The sequence below is a fragment of the Grus americana genome, chromosome 39 (genome assembly GCF_028858705.1).
Source record: "Grus americana isolate bGruAme1 chromosome 39, bGruAme1.mat, whole genome shotgun sequence".
Classification (NCBI taxonomy): domain Eukaryota; kingdom Metazoa; phylum Chordata; class Aves; order Gruiformes; family Gruidae; genus Grus; species Grus americana.
Window position 1 is genome coordinate 314,676 of NC_072890.1, and position 18,284 is coordinate 332,959.

Sequence of the window (18,284 nt, forward strand, 5' to 3'; positions counted from 1 at the left end):
TACATCCCCCCCTTCCCCCCCAAGTTCCTGTGGGTCGCCCCCCCCCCCCAACTTCCCCCATTATGTGGGGCGCCTGGGTCCCTTCGGCGCGTCGTATACCAAAACCCACGTCCGGGACCCCCAGGGATTCAGTGGGGGGGGGCAGGCTATGGGGTGCTATGGGGGGTGAGTGGGTGTTGGGTGGGTCTATGGGGTGAGTTGGGGGGGGGTGGTCTATTGGGTGCTATGGGGGGGGCGTGGGATGGATCTATGGGGTTCCTGGGGGGGGTGTGTGTCTGTGGGGTGTCTGGGGCATCTATGGGGTACTGGGGGGTGTCTATGGGGTTCTTGGGGGGTCTGGGGGGTGTCTGGAGCATCTATGGGGTACTGGGGGGTGTCTATGGGGTTCCTTGGGGGTCTATGGGGTCCTTGGGGGGTGTCTATGGGGTTCTGGGGGCATCTGTGGGGTGCTGGGGGGGGTCTGTGGGGTGCTGAGGTGTCCATCTGAGGTCTGTGGCCCTGAAGAACCCTCCCATTGCTCTCCCGGACCCTCCCAGTGCCTCCCAGTACCCCCCCAGTATCTCCCAGTCCCGTGTCTGTCGTCCCCCCCCAGTCCCCCCCATAACAGAGTCGGGGGGGCTGCAGCAAAAAGCATTTAATCTCATCCCGAACCACCCCCAGACCCCCTCACAACACTCGGGTTGGGGGTCTGAGGGACATGGGGGGGGGGAGGGGCAGGTGTCCAGGGGGATTGGGGGTCAGATGCTGGATCTGGGCAGGGGTTGGGGGTCTGGAGGACCCTCCTTGAAGGTGAGGAGGTGGACTCTATGGGTCTGGAGGACGCTCTCCAGAGCCAGATGATGGAAACAGCTCTGTAGGACCTTCCTTGAAGCCGGATGATGGATCCTGGAGGTCTGCAGGACCTTCCTTGAAGCCGGATGATGGATCCACCTCAGAAGGACCTTCCCCAAAGCTGAACAAAGGCTCCGGGAGGCGACCAAAAGCATCTGTGGGCTCATCCAGGTGGTCTCCAAGGTCTTCTCCAAAACCCATCTCCATCTCTTGGGGTTCAGCGGTGGAGTCGTCAGCTCCAGGGGCTTCCAGGGATTCCCAGAAAGCTTCAGGGTCGGGGTTCTCAGGGCCATCTTCCTCTTCCTCTTCCTCCTCGTCTTGGTTGGGCCAGTTCACGGGTCCATCTCCAGGCCCGGGGGGCCACTGGGAGAATCGGTAGAGCCTCCCGTTGTTGTTGGGGGGCTGTGGCACGTAGCTGTGGCAGAGGGGACCCCCCAGGGAGGGTCCGCAGGTCACCTGGTAGCTGAACTGCAGGCGCCCACCCCCGGGGAAGCAGATGACCTCCCGCTTCTTCCCGGCTTCCAACATCTCCTCGCAGAACCCCAACAGGTCGTCGTCCCACTTGTTGTCTTCGTCCCACACCTCCACCCTCAACCGGGCACCGAGGGGCAACTCCAACGTCCCCAAATCCAACCGGGCGTTCCATTGCGGTCGGTTGTTGTTCCACACCGTGGCTGTCTGCACCCGTTGCCTCCCAAAAATCACCCGGACGTAGGCGTCCGTCATCGTAAACAAGTCCCCCCGCCAGCCCTCTCCCCTCTTCACCAACACCGTCAACCGCGCCAACCCCCGCTGCCGCGAACAGCAGTCGGTGGTGACGACGGTGTTGGCGGAGCAACCGCATTGACAAGGCCCGACAAGATGTCCGCCGGGGCAGGCCCGGCTGCAGTTGACCCGTAAAGCCCGGCTGGCGATGTAATGGCTGACAGCCGCCCGTAACGCCGCCCGCCGGGGCTCGTGCCGGGGCAGGAGGGTGTGGAGGGACCGGACTTGGGCCGCCACCAGCCCCGGGGTGGTGGGGAGGCCTTGCAGCCATGTTTTGTAGGCCTCGGGCCTGCCGTAGAGTAGGTCGCCATGTTGTTCTCCTCCTTCCACTTCCACCAGCCGCTCGCTGTAGACCTCGTTGAAAGTGGCGTTGCCTTCGTTGTTCGCCCGGGCCCGTTGGCACGCGTTGGCCATGGCGCTGAGTCTCGCGGAGCCTCTGCCAGCCGACACCTCCGTCCCTAAGCAATCAGCCACCTCTTGGACGCTGGTGCCCATCATGGTGGCCCGGCAGGAGCGGATGGCGGTGACGGCTCGCAGGCGCCCACCCATCTGGGCCGCCGAGATGTAATGGGTGCCATAGGTGGCCAGCAGCTCCCCGTAGTCGGGCGCCGTGTCGGGGGTGAAGCGGGGCGGCAGGGCCTTCACGGCGTGGAGGAAGTGGGGGGACGGGCGGACGCGGTGCGAGATCTGGGTCCTGGGAGGGGGAGAAATGGGGGGGGGTGGTGTGTGTGAGATGTGGTGGACTGGGGGGGGTCTATGGGGGGACCGGGGGTTCTATAGGGGACTTGGGGGGGGGGGTCTGTGAGGTGTCTGGAGGCACCTATGGGTGCTATGGGGTGCTGGAGGGGGTCTGTGGAGTGCTATGGGCGTGTTTGTGGGGTCTGTGGGGTGTCAGAGTGTCTATGGGGTGCTATGGGGTGTCAGAGGGGTGTCTATGGGCTGTCTGGGGGGGGTCTATGGGGACAATAGAGGGGTCTATGGGGCCCTGTGGACAGAAGGATGTGGGGCCAAGGGGGAGGAGGAGGGAGGAAGGGAGGGAGGGACAGAGGAGGAGATGGAGGAGATGGAGGAGGAGATGGAGGAGGAGATGGAGGAGGAGATGATGGGGGAGATGATGGGGGAGATGATGGGGGAGATGATGGGGGAGATAGAGGAGGGACAGAAGAAGGGACAGAGGAGATGTAGAAGGCCATGGAGGAGATGGAGGAGGTAGAGGAGGTGGGGAAGGTGAAGGAAGCCATGGAGGAGATGATGGAGGAGATGGAGGAAGGACAGAGGAGCTGGAGGAGCTGGAGCTGGAGGAGCTGAAGGGATGAAGAAGATGGAGGAGGTGAAGATGGAGGAGCTGGAGGAGGTAGAAGATGGAGGAGACAGAGATGGAGGAGCTGGAGATGGAGGGATGGAGCAGATGGAGGAGATGGAGCTGGAGGAGCTGGAGAAGAAGATGGAGGAGGCCACAGAGGAGGAGGAGGAGGCAGCAGGAGAAGACCCACCAGTAGTGGATGCAGTGCATCTGCAGGCTGGTGAAGGCGTAGCGGTCCTCCCGTTGCCGCTGCAGCCCGAAGTCGGCCACCTTCGAGTGGGACCCGGCCACGGCCAATGTCCCCTGCACCCCCGGTTTGACCATCCCGGTCAGACCCACCCGCCATCCCTGGGCCACCTGCTCCGTCCCGGCCACCATCATCCCCAACGCCTGGCTGCCCGTCGCCACCCGCGTCGCCTGTTGACATCGTCGTCCTGCCCGCCACCCTCCGACGCCCGTGGGCAGCCGTCGCGGTTGTCCACCTTCCAAGGGGTTGGGGCAGAGCAGGCAATGGGCCGCCGGACTCGTGGGGACATCCCCGATGGCCAGGACCTGGCCGCTGGTGGGGCTGAGGGTGGTGACATCCAAACCCCAACCCAACAGCTGGGTGCCAGGGGTGACGGGGACGGTGCAGGCGTCCCCCTTGGCACGGTGACATTGGGGGGTCACCGGGGACCAGGGTTGGAGGGACACCAGGGACAGGAGCCAGAGGACGCAGGAGAAGGGACGTCGAGGGGTGGCCATGGCCTGGGGGGGGGGAAGAGGGAGAGAGGTGGGGTGGGCGTGGGGACACGGGGCGGGTGGGGATGGGGATGGGGACGTGGGGATGGGGATGTGGGGATGGGGACGTGGGGTGGGGACATGGGGATGGTGATGGGGACGTGGGGATGGGGACGTGGGGATGGGGACGTGGGGATGGGGACGTGGAGATGGTGATGGGGACGTGGGGATGGGGACGTGGGGTGGGGACATGGGGATGGTGATGGGGACGTGGGGATGGGGACGTGGGGATGGGGACGTGGGGATGGGGATGGGGATGTGGGGTGGGGACATGGGGATGGGGACATGAGGATGAAGATGGTGACCTGGGGATGGGAATGTGGGGATGGGGACATTGGGGATGGGGATGTGGGGTGGGGACATGGGGATGGTGATGGGGACATGGGGATGGGGACATTGGGGATGGGGACACGGGGACATTTGGGATGGGACGTGGGGACATGGAGTGGGGACACGGGGACGTGGGGATGGGGACGTGGGGTGGGGACACGGGGATGGGGACATGAGGATGAAGATGGTGACCTGGGGATGGAGATGTGGGGACGTGGGGATGGGGATGGTGACCTGGGGATGGTGGTGGGGACGTGGGGATGGGGACATTGGGGATGGGGACACGGGGACATGGGGATGGGGATGGGGACATGAGGATGAAGATGGTGACCTGGGGATGGAGATGTGGGGACGTGGGGATGGGGATGGTGACCTGGGGATGGTGGTGGGGACGTGGGGATGGGGACATTGGGGATGGGGATGTGGTGGGGACGTGGGGATGGGGACGGTGACCTGGGGATGGTGGTGGGGACGTGGGGATGGGGACATTGGGGATGGGGACATGAGGATGATGACGGTGACCTGGGGATGGGGACGTGGGGATGGTGGTGGGGACGTGGGGATGGTGGTGGGGACGTGGGGCCGGGGACGTGGGGCCGAGGATGGTGACCCGGGGTGGGGCCGGCGATGGAGACGCGGTGGTGGGTACGTGGGGATGGTGACACGGACACGGCGGGGGACACGTGGGGACAGACGGACGGGGCGGGGGGGGGGACGACACAGAGGGGTCACAGCGGGGTCCCGGCGGGGTCACGGCGGGGTCCCAGCCCCACGTACTCACCAGCGGCAGCGACGCCCGTGGGGACAAGCGGGGGATGGGGGGGGCCCCCGTCACATCCTCCCCCCCCCACCCCTCCCCCCCCCCCCCTTCCCGTGGCTTCACACCCCCCCCACGCCCGGACGCTGCGTCCCCTCCCCCCACGGTGGGGGTGGGGCAGATGCCTGGGTGCACCCTGCCCCTCCCCCACCCCCCCCAGGATGTGGGGCAGCACTTGGGGGGGGGGTGGGGGGGGGGAGGGGCACACCCGGGAGTCCACTTTCGCCCCTCCCCCACCCAGAGGGACCCCGGGGTGTGGGGGAGGGGAAGGAGCGAGGCGGTTTTGGGGTGAAAAGTGCTTTATTTGGGGGGGGCCCCGCCCCCCACCTAAGGGGTGGGGGTGGGGGAGGGGTGGGGGAGTTGTGTGGCCCCTCCCCCCCCCGGACAGGAAGTGACGTCGTTCGAGACAGGAAGTGGGTCCCAGCCGAAGGGGGCGGGGCTTAAGGCAGTGTTGGCCAATGAGGGGGCGGAGCCATCGGGAGGCCCCGCCCCCCCGGGTCATGACGAGGATGTGACATCAGCGACCTGGCGGGGGAGGGGCAGAGTGGGTGTTGGTGCCGGCCCAGTCCCTCCCAGTTCACCCCAGTCCCCTCCCAGTTCATCCCAGTTTGTCCCAGTCCCCCCCCAGTCTCCCCCAGTCCATCCCAGTCCCTCCCAGTTCATCCCAGTTCGTCCCAGTACCCCTCCCAGTCCCTCCCAGTTTGTCCCAGTACCCCCCCAGTCCATCCCAGTCCCTCCCAGTTTGTCCCAGTACCCCCCAGTCCATCCCAGTCACTCCCAGTCCATCCCAGTACCCCCCCAGTCCATCCCAGTCACTCCCAGTTCATCCCAGTACCCCCCAGTCCCCCCCCCCAGTACTCTCCCAGTCCCCCCCCAGTCCATCCCAGTCACTCCCAGTTCATCCCAGTACCCCCCCAGTCCATCCCGGTCCCTCCCAGTTTGTCCCAGTACTCCCCCAGTCCATCCCAGTCCCTCCCAGTCCCCCTCACCAGTGCCGGCTGGGGCAGGGCTACCCCGTTGCCACGGTAGCGGCGATGATGGCGACGATGATGAGGAGGGTGACGATGACGCAAGCGGCCACCAGCAGCTTCTTCTGGGGGGGGGGAGGGGTCAGGGACCCGGGTGGGGGAGGGGCGGGGTCACCCCGGGGTCACCGGGGGGGGGGGGTTGGGGCAGGGAGTGGGGGAGGGGCAGGGAGTGGGGGAGGGGTGGGGTCAGCCCGGGGTCACCGGGGGGGGTTTGGGGCAGGGAGTGGGGGAGGGGCAGGGTGGGGGAGGGGTGGGGTCAGCCCGGGGTCACCGGGGGGGTTTGGGGGGGGGGAGGGGCAGAGACCGGAGGAGGGGTGGGGGAGGGGTGAGGTCAACTCGGGGTCATGTGGGGGGGGCAGGGCGAGGTGCGGGGGGGGGGGGGAGGTGTGGGGTCAGCCCCGGGGTGGGGGGGGGGGGGGGGGGGGGGTGTCACCCCAGGGTCATGGGGGAGGAAGGGGTGGGGGAGGGTCAGGCCGGGGTGGGGGAGGGGCAGGGGCAGGCCAGTGGGGGAGGGGCCAGGGGTGGGGGGGAGGGGCCGGGGTGGGGGAGGGGCCGGGGGTGGGGCAGGGTCAAGCCGGTGGGGGGGGGGGGGGGAGGGACTGGGGGGGTGGGGGGTGGGGCAGGGTCAGGCCGGGGGGGGGAGGGGCAGGGTGGGGGAGGGGCCGGACCTTGCGCGCCCCCTGCTGGCCGAGCCGCGCCCCCTCCAGGTGTTGGTGCCCCTTGCGCAGCCGCGACCCCGAGTCCTGCACGTGGCGCTCGATGCGCTCCAGCACCTCCCCCTGCACCAGTACGGACCAGTATGGACCAGTACGGACCAGTGCGGGACAGTATGGGACAGTACAGACCAGTACGGACCAGTACAGACCAGTACAGACCAGTATGGGACAGTACGGACCAGTATGGGACAGTACGGGACAGTATGGGACAGTACGGGACAGTATGGGACAGTATGGGACAGTATGGACCAGTATGGACCAGTATGGACCAGTACAGACCAGTACGGACCAGTACGGACCAGTGCGGGACAGTGCGGGACAGTATGGGACAGTATGGGACAGTATGGACCAGTATGGACCAGTATGGACCAGTACGGACCAGTGCGGGACAGTGCGGGACAGTATGGGACAGTATGGGACAGTATGGACCAGTATGGACCAGTATGGACCAGTACAGACCAGTACGGACCAGTACGGACCAGTACGGGACAGTATGGGACAGTATGGGACAGTACGGACCAGTACAGACCAGTACGGACCAGTATGGGACACTATGGACCAGTACAGACCAGTACAGACCAGTGCGGGACAGTACGGGCCAGTATGGGACAGTATGGACCAGTACGGACCAGTACAGACCAGTATGGGACAGTATGGACCAGTATGGACCAGTACGGACCAGTACGGACCAGTACAGACCAGTATGGGACAGTACGGACCAGTACGGACCAGTACGGACCAGTGCGGGACAGTACGGACCAGTACGGACCAGTATGGACCAGTACGGACCAGTATGGGACAGTACAGACCAGTACGGACCAGTACAGACCAGTGCGGGACAGTATGGGCTAGCACGGACCAGTACAGACCAGTATGGGACAGTATGGACCAGTACGGACCAGTGCGGGACAGTACAGACCAGTACGGACCAGTACAGACCAGTACGGGCCAGTATGGATCAGTATGGGACAGTACAGACCAGTACGGACCAGTACGGACCACTGTGGACCAGTACGGACCAGTACAGACCAGTACGGACCAGTATGGGACAGTATGGGCTAGCATGGACCAGTACGGGCCAGTATGGATCAGTGTGGGACCAGTACAGACCAGTACAGCCCCACCAGAGTGGTGCTGTGCCTGCCCAGTTCCCCCCAGTTCCCTCCCAGTCCATCCCAGTTCCCCCCAGTCCCTCCCAGTCCATCCCAGTGCCCCCCCCAGTCCTTCCCAGTCCCCTCCCAGTGCCCCCCAGTCCTTCCCAGTCCATCCCAGTGCCCTCCCAGTGCCCCCCCCAGTCCTTCCCAGTCCCATCCCAGTGCCCCCCAGTCCTTCCCAGTCCCATCCCAGTCCCTCCCAGTCCTTCCCAGTGCCCCCCAGTGCCTCCCAGTCCCCTCCCAGTGCCTCCCAATGCCCTCCCAGTGCTTCCCAGTCCCCTCCCAGTGCCCCCCATCCCATCCCAGTCCCTCCCAGTCCATCCCAGTGCCCTCCCAGTGCCCCCCCCAGTCCTTCCCAGTCCCTCCCAGTGCCCCCCAGCCCGTCCCAGTCCCATCCCAGTCCCTCCCAGTCCATCCCAGTGCCCCCCAGTCCACCCCAGTGCCCTCCCAGTCCATCCCAGTGCCCCCCAGTCCTTCCCAGTCCCATCCCAGTCCCCTCCCAGTCCTTCCCAGTCCCATCCCAGTCCATCCCAGTGCCCTCCCAGTGCCCCCCAGTCCATCCCAGTCCCTCCCAGTCCATCCCAGTGCCCTCCTAGTCCCTCCCAGTGCCCCCCAGTCCCCTCCCAGTCCCTCCCAGTGCCCCCCAGCCCGTCCCAGTCCCATCCCAGTGCCCTCCCAGTCCTTCCCAGTGCCTCCCAGTGCCCCCCAGTGCCCACCTGCCCCTCCAGGGTGCCCCCCAGCAGGGTGAAGAGCTCCCCCAGCTCCCGCAGGCCCCTCTCCAGCCGCTGCAGCTCCTGGTGCCGCACCCCCACCTCCTCCAGCGCCGCCCGCGTCGCCCGCGTCGCCCCCAGCACCTGCACCCATGGGTGCTCCCATCAACCACCGGCACCCATGGGTGCTCCCGCTGACCACCGGCACCCATGGGTGCTCCCATCGACCATCACCGCCCATGGGTGCTGCCACCAACCACCGGCACCCATGGGTGCCCCCCCCAGCCACAACCACCCATGGGTGCCCCCACCAGCACCCATGGGTGCCCCCCCTAGAGCCCCACCACCCACGGGTGCCCCCACCAGCCACCAGCACCCATGGGTGCCCCCACAGAGCCCCACCACCCACGGGTGCCCCCACCAGCCACCAGCACCCATGGGTGCTCCCATTGAGCCTCAGGACCCATGGGTGCCCCTGCAACACCACAGCACCCATGGGTGCCCCCACAGAGCCCCACCACCCACGGGTGCCCCCACCAGCCACCAGCACCCATGGGTGCCCCCCCTAGAGCCCCACCACCCATGGGTGCCCCCACCAGCCACCAGCACCCATGGGTGCTCCCATTCAGCCCCAGGACCCACGGGTGCCCCTGCAACACCACAGCACCCACTGGTGCCCCCACAGAGCCCCACCACCCATGGGTGCCCCTGCAACACCACAGCACCCATGGGTGCCCCCACGGAGCCCCACCGCCCATGGGTGCCCCCACCAGCACCCATGGGTGCTCCCATTGAGCCCCAGGACCCATGGGTGCCCCCACAGACACCCCAGCACCCAGGGGTGCCCACTATCAGGAGTGTCCCCACTGACCACCAACACCCATGGGTGCCCCAACGCACCCTCCAGGTCTTTCAAGGTCCGGAGATAGCCACGGGCACCCATGGGTGCTACAGGGCACCTATGGGGGTCTCTGGGTGTCCCCCCCCAGCACCCATGGGTGCCCCTAATGCCCTCCAACACCCACGGGTGCCCCCCCAGCACCCAGGGATCCTTCAAGGTCTGGAGCTACCTGGGGGGGGGGGGGGGGCACCCATGGGTGCTACAGGGCATTTGTGAGGCCTCTGCACCCCCCCCAGGATCCCCCAGAGCCCCCCCAGCACCCCCAGAGCCCCCCAGCACCCATGGGTGCCCCCTCACATTGGAGATGAAGACCTCGCTCTGCCCCGTCTCCAGCATCTGCTCCAGCTCCTCCTCTGTCACCGAGGTGGTGCCGGCTGGGGGGGGGAGGTGTTGGGGGGACCCGGGCACCCAGGGGACCCCCCCAAAGGCACCCAGGGACCCCAAAGGCACCCAGGGGACCCCCCAAGAGGCACTGGGATCCCCCAAAGATGCCCAAGCCCCCCCCCCCCCCCCCCCCCCAGGCACCCATGGCCTCCCCTGAAGCATTGGGACACCCCCCCCCCCCCCAGCACCCATGGGCCCCCCCAGCACCCATAACCCCCCCCCCCCATTGCCCCCAGCACCCAGCCCCCTCAGCACCCATTTCCCCCCCCCCCCATGTCCCCCAGCACCCATGGGTCCCCCAGCACCGATGCCCCCAGCACCCACAAGCCCCCCCCCCCCAGCACCCACGGGCCCCCAGAACCCATGGCCCCCCCAGAACCCATTTCCCCCCAGCACCCATGGGCCCCCACCAGCACCCATCCCCCCCAGCGCCCACAAGCCCCCCCCCCCCCCCCAGCACCCATGGGTCCCCAAGCACCCATGGGCCCCCCCCAGCACCCATCCCCCCAGCACCTATGGGCCCCCCAGCACCCACAGCCCCCGAGCACCCATAGGCCCCCCCCCCCCCAGCACCCATGGGTCCCCCAGCACCCACAGGCCCCCCCAACACCCATTTCCCCCCCCCCCCCCATGCCCCCCAGCACCCATGGGCCCCCCCAGCACCCATCCCCCCCGCACCTATGGGCCCCCCAGCACCCACAGCCCCCGAGCACCCATAGGCCCCCCCCCCCCAGCACCCATGGGCCCCCCCAGCACCCATGGGTCCCCCAGCACCCACAGGCCCCCCCAACACCCATTTCCCCCCCCCCCCATGCCCCCCAGCACCCATGGGCCCCCCCAGCACCCATCCCCCCAGCACCTATGGGCCCCCCAGCACCCCCAGCCCCTGAGCACCCACAGGCCCCCCCCCCAGCACCCATGGGCCCCCCCAGCACCCATGGGTCCCCCAGCACCCACAGGCCCCCCCAGCACCCATTTCCCCCCCCCATGCCCCCCAGCACCCATGGGCCCCCCCAGCACCCATTCCCCCAGCTCCCACCCCCATGGGCCCCCCAGCACCCACAAGCCCCCCCCCCCCCCCAGCTATGGGCTCCCCAGCACCCATTCCCCCAGCACCCATGGGCCCCCCCCCTCCCAGCACCCATAGGTCCCCCAGCACCCACAGCCCACAGCCCCCCCCCCCCAGCACCCATGGGCCCCTCCCAGCACCCACGGCCCCCCCCCCCCAGCACCCACGGGCCCCCCCCTCCAGCACCCATGGGCCCCCCCCAGCACCCACAGCCCCCCAGCACCCACGGGCCCCCCCCAGCACCCATGGGTCCCCCAGCACCCACAGGCCCCCCCAACACCCATTTCCCCCCCCCCCCCATGCCCCCCAGCACCCATGGGCCCCCCCAGCACCCATCCCCCCAGCACCTATGGGCCCCCCAGCACCCACAGCCCCCCAGCACCCACGGGCCCCCCCCCAGCACCCATGGGCCCCCCTCACCGATGTGGAGCTGGCGCCTGACGCGCTGGAGGCTGCGCTGCCGGTACCGGCTCTGGGCGTCGTGACAGCGCCCCGTCAGCGCCAGGAACTGCTGCGACAGCACCCCGTGCTGAGGGCACCCCAAAAACACCATCAGCACCCCAAAAACAGCATCGGCACCCCAAAAAACATCATCAGCACCCCAAAAACACCATCAGCACCCCAGAAACAGCATCAGCACCCCAAAAACAACATCAGCACCCCAAAAACAACATCGGCACCCCAGAAACAGCATCAGCACCCCAAAAACAACATCAGCACCCCAAAAAACATCATCAGCACCCCAAAAAAACACCATCAGCACCCCAAAAAACATCATCAGCACCCTGAAATGTCATCGGCACCCCCACCCCGTGCTGAGGGCACCCCAAAAAACACCATCAGCACCCCAAAAATGCCATCAGCACCCCAGAAACAGCATCAGCACCCCAGAAACAGCATCAGCACCCCAAAAACAACATCACCACCCCAAAAACACCATCAGCACCCCAGAAACAGCATCAGCACCCCAAAAACAACATCAGCACCCCAAAAACAACATCGGCACCCCAGAAACAGCATCAGCACCCCAAAAACAACATCAGCACCCCAAAAAACATCATCAGCACCCCAAAAAACACCATCAGCACCCCAAAAAACATCATCAGCACCCTGAAATGTCATCGGCACCCCCACCCCGTGCTGAGGGCACCCCAAAAAACACCATCAGCACCCCAAAAATGCCATCAGCACCCCAGAAACAGCATCAGCACCCCAAAAACAACATCAGCACCCCAAAAAACACCATCAGCACCCCAAAAACACCATCAGCACCCCAAAAACAACATCAGCACCCCAAAATGTCATCAGCACCCCCACCCCGTGCTGAGGGCACCCCAAAAACACCATCAGCACCCCAAAAATGCCATCAGCACCCCAAAAAAATCATCAGCACCTCAAAAATGTCATTGGCACCCCCACCCCGTGCTGAGGGCACCCCAAAATGTCGTCAGCACCCCAGAAACACCATCAGCACCCCAAAAACACCATCAGCACCCCAGAAACAGCATCAGCACCCCAAAAAACACCATCAGCACCCCAAAAACACCATCAGCACCCCAAAAACAACATCAGCACCCCAAAATGTCATCGGCACCCCCACCCTGTGCTGAGGGCACCCCAAAAAACATCATCAGCACCCCAAAAACAGCATCAGCACCCCAAAAACACCATCAGCACCCTGAAATGTCATCGGCACCCCCACCCTGTGCTGAGGGCACCCCAAAAATGCCATCAGCACCCCAAAAACACCATCAGCACCCCAAAAACAACATCAGCACCCCAAAATGTCATCGGCACCCCCACCCCGTGCTGAGGGCACCCCAAAAAACACCATCAGCACCCCAAAAAACACCATCAGCACCCCAAAAACAACATCAGCACCCCAAAATGTCATCGGCACCCCCACCCCGTGCTGAGGGCACCCCAAAAACACCATCAGCACCCCAAAAACACCATCAGCACCCCAAAAAACACCATCAGCACCCCAAAAACAACATCAGCACCCCAAAAAACATCAGCACCCCAAAAATGTCATTGGCACCCCCACCCCGTGCTGAGGGCACCCCAAAAACGCCATCAGCACCCCAAAACCAGCATCAGCACCCCAAAAACAACATCGGCACCCCAAAAAACATCATCAGCACCCCAAAAACACCATCAGCACCCTGAAATGTCATCGGCACCCCCACCCCGTGCTGAGGGCACCCCAAAAAACACCATCAGCACCCCAAAAACACCATCAGCACCCCAAAATGTCATCGGCACCCCGAAAATGTCATCGGCACCCCCCACCCTGTGCTGAGGGCACCCCGAAATGCCAGCACCCCCACCCAGAAATCACCCAGGGCACCCCAAAAATCCCACCCAGGGTCCCCCAAATCCCCATGGGGACCCCAAAACCCCCCCCCCCCAACCCCCTCCTGAGCCCCCCCCAAACCCCCCTGGGTGACCTGAACCCCCCCCCCCCGGGATCCCCTGAAGATCCCTCAGGGTCCCCCCAAAACCCCTCAGGGGCCCCCCCAAACCCCCCCAGCCCCCCAAAAACCCGCCCCCCCCCCAAACCCCTCAGGGTCCCCCCAAAACCCCTCAGGGCCCCCTCAAACCCCCCCAGCCCCCCCCAAAACCTGCTCCCCCAACATACCCCTCAGGGCCCCCCCCAACCCCCCCCCAGCCCCCCCCAAAAACCTGCCCCCCAACACCCCTCAGTGCCCCCCCCAACCCCTCCCAGCCCCCCAAAACCCCTCAGGGCCCCCCCAAACCCCCCCAGCACCCCCAAAAACCTGCCCCCCAACACCCCTCAGTGCCCCCCCCAACCCCTCCCAGCCCCCCAAAACCCCTCAGGGCCCCCCCAAACCCCCCCAGCACCCCCAAAAACCTGCCCCCCAACACCCCTCAGTGCCCCCCCCAACCCCTCCCAGCCCCCCAAAACCCCTCAGGGCCCCCCCAAACCCCCCCAGCCCCCCAAAATCCCGCCCCCCCCCCCCCCCAACCTGGGTGCGCTTCACCCTGGCCCTGATGCTGTTTCGGTTCTCGTCCTCCTCTTCCTCCTTCCCCGGCTCCAGCGCTGGGGGGGGGGGGGGGGACACACGTGACCCCCCCCAGGTATTGGTTTGGGGGGGACCCCCCCAGGGGGTCTGGGGTGGGGGCCCTGAGAGGTTTTGGGGGGCCCCGAGGGGTTTTTGGGGGGGGGTGGGGGGGTCCCCACCTCGCAGGCGGGTGCGGATCTCCCGCATCAGCTCCTGGATCTCGTCCCGCAGCACCTGCAGGTCCCGCTTCAGCCCTGGGGGGGCACAGGTCACCCCCAGACCCCTACAGCCCCCCCAAACCCCTACAGACCCCCCCAGACCCCTACAGCCCCCCCAGACCCCTATAGAGCCCCCCAAACCCCCTACAGCCCCCCCAAACCCCTATAGAGCCCCCCAAACCCCCTACAGCCCCCCCAAACCCCTACAGCCCCCCAAACCCCTATAGACCCCCCCAGACCCCTACAGCCCCCCCAAACCCCTATAGACCCCCCCCAGACCCCTACAGCCCCCCCAAACCCCTACAGCCCCCCCAAACCCCTATAGACCCCCCCAGACCCCCTATAGCCCCCCCCAGCCCCCCCAAACCCCTACAGCCCCCCAAACCCCTACAGCCCCCCCAGACCCCTACAGCCCCCCCCAAACCCCTATAGACCCCCCCCAGACCCCTACAGCCCCCCCAAACCCCTACAGCCCCCCCAAACCCCTACAGCCCCCCCAGACCCCTACAGCCCCCCCAAACCCCTATAGACCCCCCCCAGACCCCTACAGCCCCCCCAAACCCCTACAGCCCCCCCAAACCCCTACAGCCCCCCCAGACCCCTACAGCCCCCCAGACCCCTACAGACCCCCCCAGACCCCTACAGCCCCCCCAAACCCCTATAGAGCCCCCCAAACCCCTACAGCCCCCCCAAACCCCTACAGACCCCCAAACCCCTACAGCCCCCCCAAACCCCTACAACCCCCCCAAACCCCTACAGCCCCCCCAAACCCCTACACCCCCCCAGACCCCTACAGCCCCCCCAAACCCCTATAGACCCCCCCCAGACCCCTACAGCCCCCCCAAACCCCTATAGACCCCCCCCAGACCCCTACAGCCCCCCCAAACCCCTATAGACCCCCCCCAAACCCCTACAGCCCCCCCAAACCCCTACAGCCCCCCCAGACCCCTACAGCCCCCCCCAGCCCCGTACCCTCCTCGGGCAGGGGGGTGCCCAGCACGGCCTCCTGCTGCTGCTCCAGCGCCTCCAGCTTCTGCTCCAGCGCCCGCAGCGCCGCCCGCACCCCCCGCGCCTGCCACACGCCAACCGCACGCTAAGGGCACGCTAAGGGCACGCTAAGGACACGCTAAGGACACGCTAAGGACACGCCGAGGGCACGCCGAGGGCACGGAGGGGTCCAGCACCCCCTACACCCCCCGTGCTCAGCACCCCCAGGCACGCGGCTGGCTGCAACATGCTAATTGCATGCTAATTACATGCTAATTACATGGTAATCACACGCTAAGTGCGTGTTAGGGCGTGGTAACGGCATGTGAAGGATGGGGGGGGGTCCAGCACCCCCTACACCCCCCGTGCTCAGCACCCCCAGGCACGCGGCTGGCTGCAACGTGCTAATTGCGTGCTAATTACATGCTAATCACATGCTAATCACACGCTAAGTGCATGTTACAGCATGCTGAGTGCGTGTTAGGGCATGGTAATGGCATGTAAAGGATGGGGGGGGTCCAGCACCCCCTACACCCCCCGTGCTCAGCACCCCCAGGCAAGCAGCCGGTTGCAACGTGCTAATTACATGCTAATTGCATGCTAATTACATGCTAATTACACGTTAGGGCATGGTAATGGCATGTAAAGGATGGGGGGGGTCCAGCACCCGCCTGCGTGGCCCCTCTCCGATAGCGCCAACATGCTAATGAGGCATAATGACATGCTAATGACATGCTAATGACATGCTAACGACGTGCGAGGGCACGCTGATGTCATGCGAGGGCATGCTAATTACATGCTAATTACAGGCGAAAGGGAACGAGGGGCGCCAGCACCCCCTCCCCAACTCCTGTGCGCCCCCCCCCCCACCATCCACGCTAATTACATAAAAACATGCTAATTGTATGCTAATTATGCAGGAAACACACGGCAACACGACACGAGATGTTAACGGGATGCTAATGAGATGTTAATGATATGCTAATGAGATGCAAACTGCATGCTAAGGAGACACAAGGCTCCAGCACCCCCCCTGCATGCACCCCCCCCCGGTGCGGGCGTTTAATGAGATGTTAATGAGATGCTAATGAGATGCTAATGAGATGCTAATGAGATGCAAGGCCCCACCTGCAGGAGGGTGTCGGTGCCCGGGGGGGCGGGGGGGCGGAGCTTCCTCAGGGTCACGTGATCCCGCTCCTCCTCCTCCTCCTCCTCCTCCGAGCTGCACCCGCAGTCCTGGGGGGAACGGGGGGGGGGCAGGGGGGGCCCCGAATTCCTGGGGCCCATTTGGGGGGGTCCAAGGCCTCTGGGTCCCATTTTGGGGGTCCCTGGACACCTGGGTCCCCTTTGGGGGGGGCCCCCAAATTCCTGGGTCCCATTTTGGGGTCCCTGGGTCCCATTTTGGGGGGGTTCAGGACCCCCGGGTCCCCTTTGGGGGGGTCCCCAAATTCCTGGGTCCCATTTTGGGGGGGTCCAGGGCTCCTGGGTCCCATTTTGGGGGGGTTCAGGACCCCCGGGTCCCCTTTGGGGGGGGGGCCCAAATTCCTGGGTCCCATTTTGGGGGGGTCCAAGGCCTCTGGGTCCCATTTTGGGGGTCCCTGGACACCTGGGTCCCCTTTGGGGGGGGTCCCCAAATTCCTGGGTCCCATTTTGGGGTCCCTGGGTCCCATTTTGGGGGTCCCTGGACACCTGGGTCCCCTTTGGGGGGGGTCCCCGAATTCCTGGGGCCCATTTGGGGGTCCCTGGGTCCCATTTTGGGGGGGTTCAGGACCCCCGGGTCCCCTTTGGGTGGGGTCCCCAAATTCCTGGGTCCCATTTTGGGGTCCCTGGGTCCCATTTTAGGGGGGGTCCAGGGCTCCTGGGTCCCATTTTGGGGGGGTTCAGGACCCCCGGGTCCCCTTTGGGGGGGTCCCCAAATTCCTGGGTCCCATTTTGGGGGGGTCCAGGGCTCCTGGGTCCCATTTTGGGGGGGTTCAGGACCCCCGGGTCCCCTTTGGGGGGGGTCCCCAAATTCCTGGGTCCCATTTTGGGGTCCCTGGGTCCCATTTTGGGGGTCCCTGGACACCTGGGTCCCCTTTGGGTGGGGTCCCCAAATTCCTGGGTCCTCCTGGGTCCCATTTTGGGGGGCCCTGGACTCCTTTGGGGGGGGGGTGTCCCAAAATACTTGGGGTCCTCCTGGGGGGGGGGTGTCCAGGACTCCTGGGTCCCATTTTGGGGTGTTCAGGACCCCCGGGTCCCCTTTGAGGGGGTCCCAAGATTCCTGGGTCCTCCTGGGTCCCCATTTTGGGGGTCCCTGGGTCCCATTTTGGGGGGGTCCAAGACTCCTGGGTCCCATTTTGGGGGGTTCAGGACCCCCGGGTCCCCTTTGGGGGGGTCCTCAAATTCCTGGGTCCCAATTTGGGGTCCCTGGGTCCCATTTTGGGGGGGGTCCAGAACTCCTGGGTCCCATTTTTGGAGTCCCTGGACACCTGGGTCCCCTTTGGGGGGGGTCCCCAAATTTCTGGATTCCATTTTGGGGGGGTCCAAGGCCTCTGGGTCCCATTTTGGGGTCCCTGGGTCCCATTTTCGGGGTCCCTGGACAGCTGGATCCCCTTTGGGGGGGTCCCCCCAAATTCCTGGGTCCTCCTGGGTCCCATTTTTTGGGGGGGTCCCCCCAAATTCCTTGGTCCTCCAAGGGGGGGGGTGTCCCCCATTTTGCCCCCCCCCCCCCCGCTGGGTGCCCTTTGGCGGAGGCCGGGGGGGGGTGTGGGTGTCCCCAGGCCCAGTGTGCCCCTTGCTGGGGGAGGGACCGGTGGCGGCACCTTTGGGTGCCCGGGGGGGGGGGTTTGGGGGGGGGGGGGGGGGTCCCCACCTGGTGGAGCTCTCGCGTGCGGTCCCGCATGGTGGCGCCCTTCCCTGCCGGGGCGGATGCGGAAATAGCGAGGGAGACGCTCTACGCATGCGCGGGCGGAGGCCATAGAGTGTGTGGGTATGGGGGCGCTCTAGCCTCTGAGTCCTCCAAACCATAGAGAGCGGCCGATAGCCCCAGGCTTGGGCTGGGGGGGGGGGGGGGAACCATAGAGAGGGGAGCGAAGAGAGACCGGAGCGTCGCCCGTTGAGCTCCTCCGTGGTCCTCCAAGGGGGGTTGGGGTGACTCCCGGGGGTCCCAGGAGTTCGGGGGACCCCCCCCCACCCCCCCACCCCTTAAAAAAAAGGACGCAGGCGTGGACGGCAAGGGGGGGGGTGTCTGTGCAAGGGAAGGGGCGTGCAAGGGCTCGTGCAAAGG

At 65.9% G+C, this 18,284-nt stretch overlaps 2 protein-coding genes across 3 annotated transcripts; both read right to left on the reverse strand.

Moving 5' to 3' along the window:
* Nucleotides 1-620: 620 nt before the first annotated feature.
* On the reverse strand, nt 621-4,833 carry PRF1 (perforin 1). The gene is made up of 3 exons (XM_054808693.1): nt 4,791-4,833; nt 3,090-3,646; nt 621-2,290 (listed from the first exon to the last, which is right to left on the reverse strand). The coding sequence occupies exons 2-3, from the start codon at nt 3,641-3,643 to the stop codon at nt 805-807; spliced, it is 2,040 nt and encodes a 679-aa protein (XP_054664668.1). The 5' UTR covers nt 3,644-3,646; nt 4,791-4,833; the 3' UTR covers nt 621-804.
* A 275-nt stretch (nt 4,834-5,108) lies between these two features.
* On the reverse strand, nt 5,109-17,971 carry STX4 (syntaxin 4). Of its 2 annotated transcripts, XM_054808725.1 has the most exons (11): nt 17,871-17,971; nt 16,148-16,255; nt 15,005-15,104; nt 13,994-14,068; nt 13,779-13,852; nt 11,209-11,317; nt 9,633-9,709; nt 8,441-8,578; nt 6,523-6,633; nt 5,816-5,919; nt 5,109-5,351 (listed from the first exon to the last, which is right to left on the reverse strand). In XM_054808725.1, the coding sequence occupies exons 1-10, from the start codon at nt 17,898-17,900 to the stop codon at nt 5,836-5,838; spliced, it is 906 nt and encodes a 301-aa protein (XP_054664700.1). In that variant the 5' UTR covers nt 17,901-17,971; the 3' UTR covers nt 5,109-5,351; nt 5,816-5,835. The 2 variants fall into 2 exon arrangements, with proteins under 2 accessions (XP_054664700.1, XP_054664699.1); XM_054808724.1 differs by lacking the exons at nt 8,441-8,578; nt 9,633-9,709; nt 11,209-11,317; ... (3 more) ...; nt 16,148-16,255; nt 17,871-17,971 and having other exon boundaries at nt 5,115-5,351; nt 6,523-7,737.
* Between the last annotated feature and the right edge of the window lie 313 nt (nt 17,972-18,284).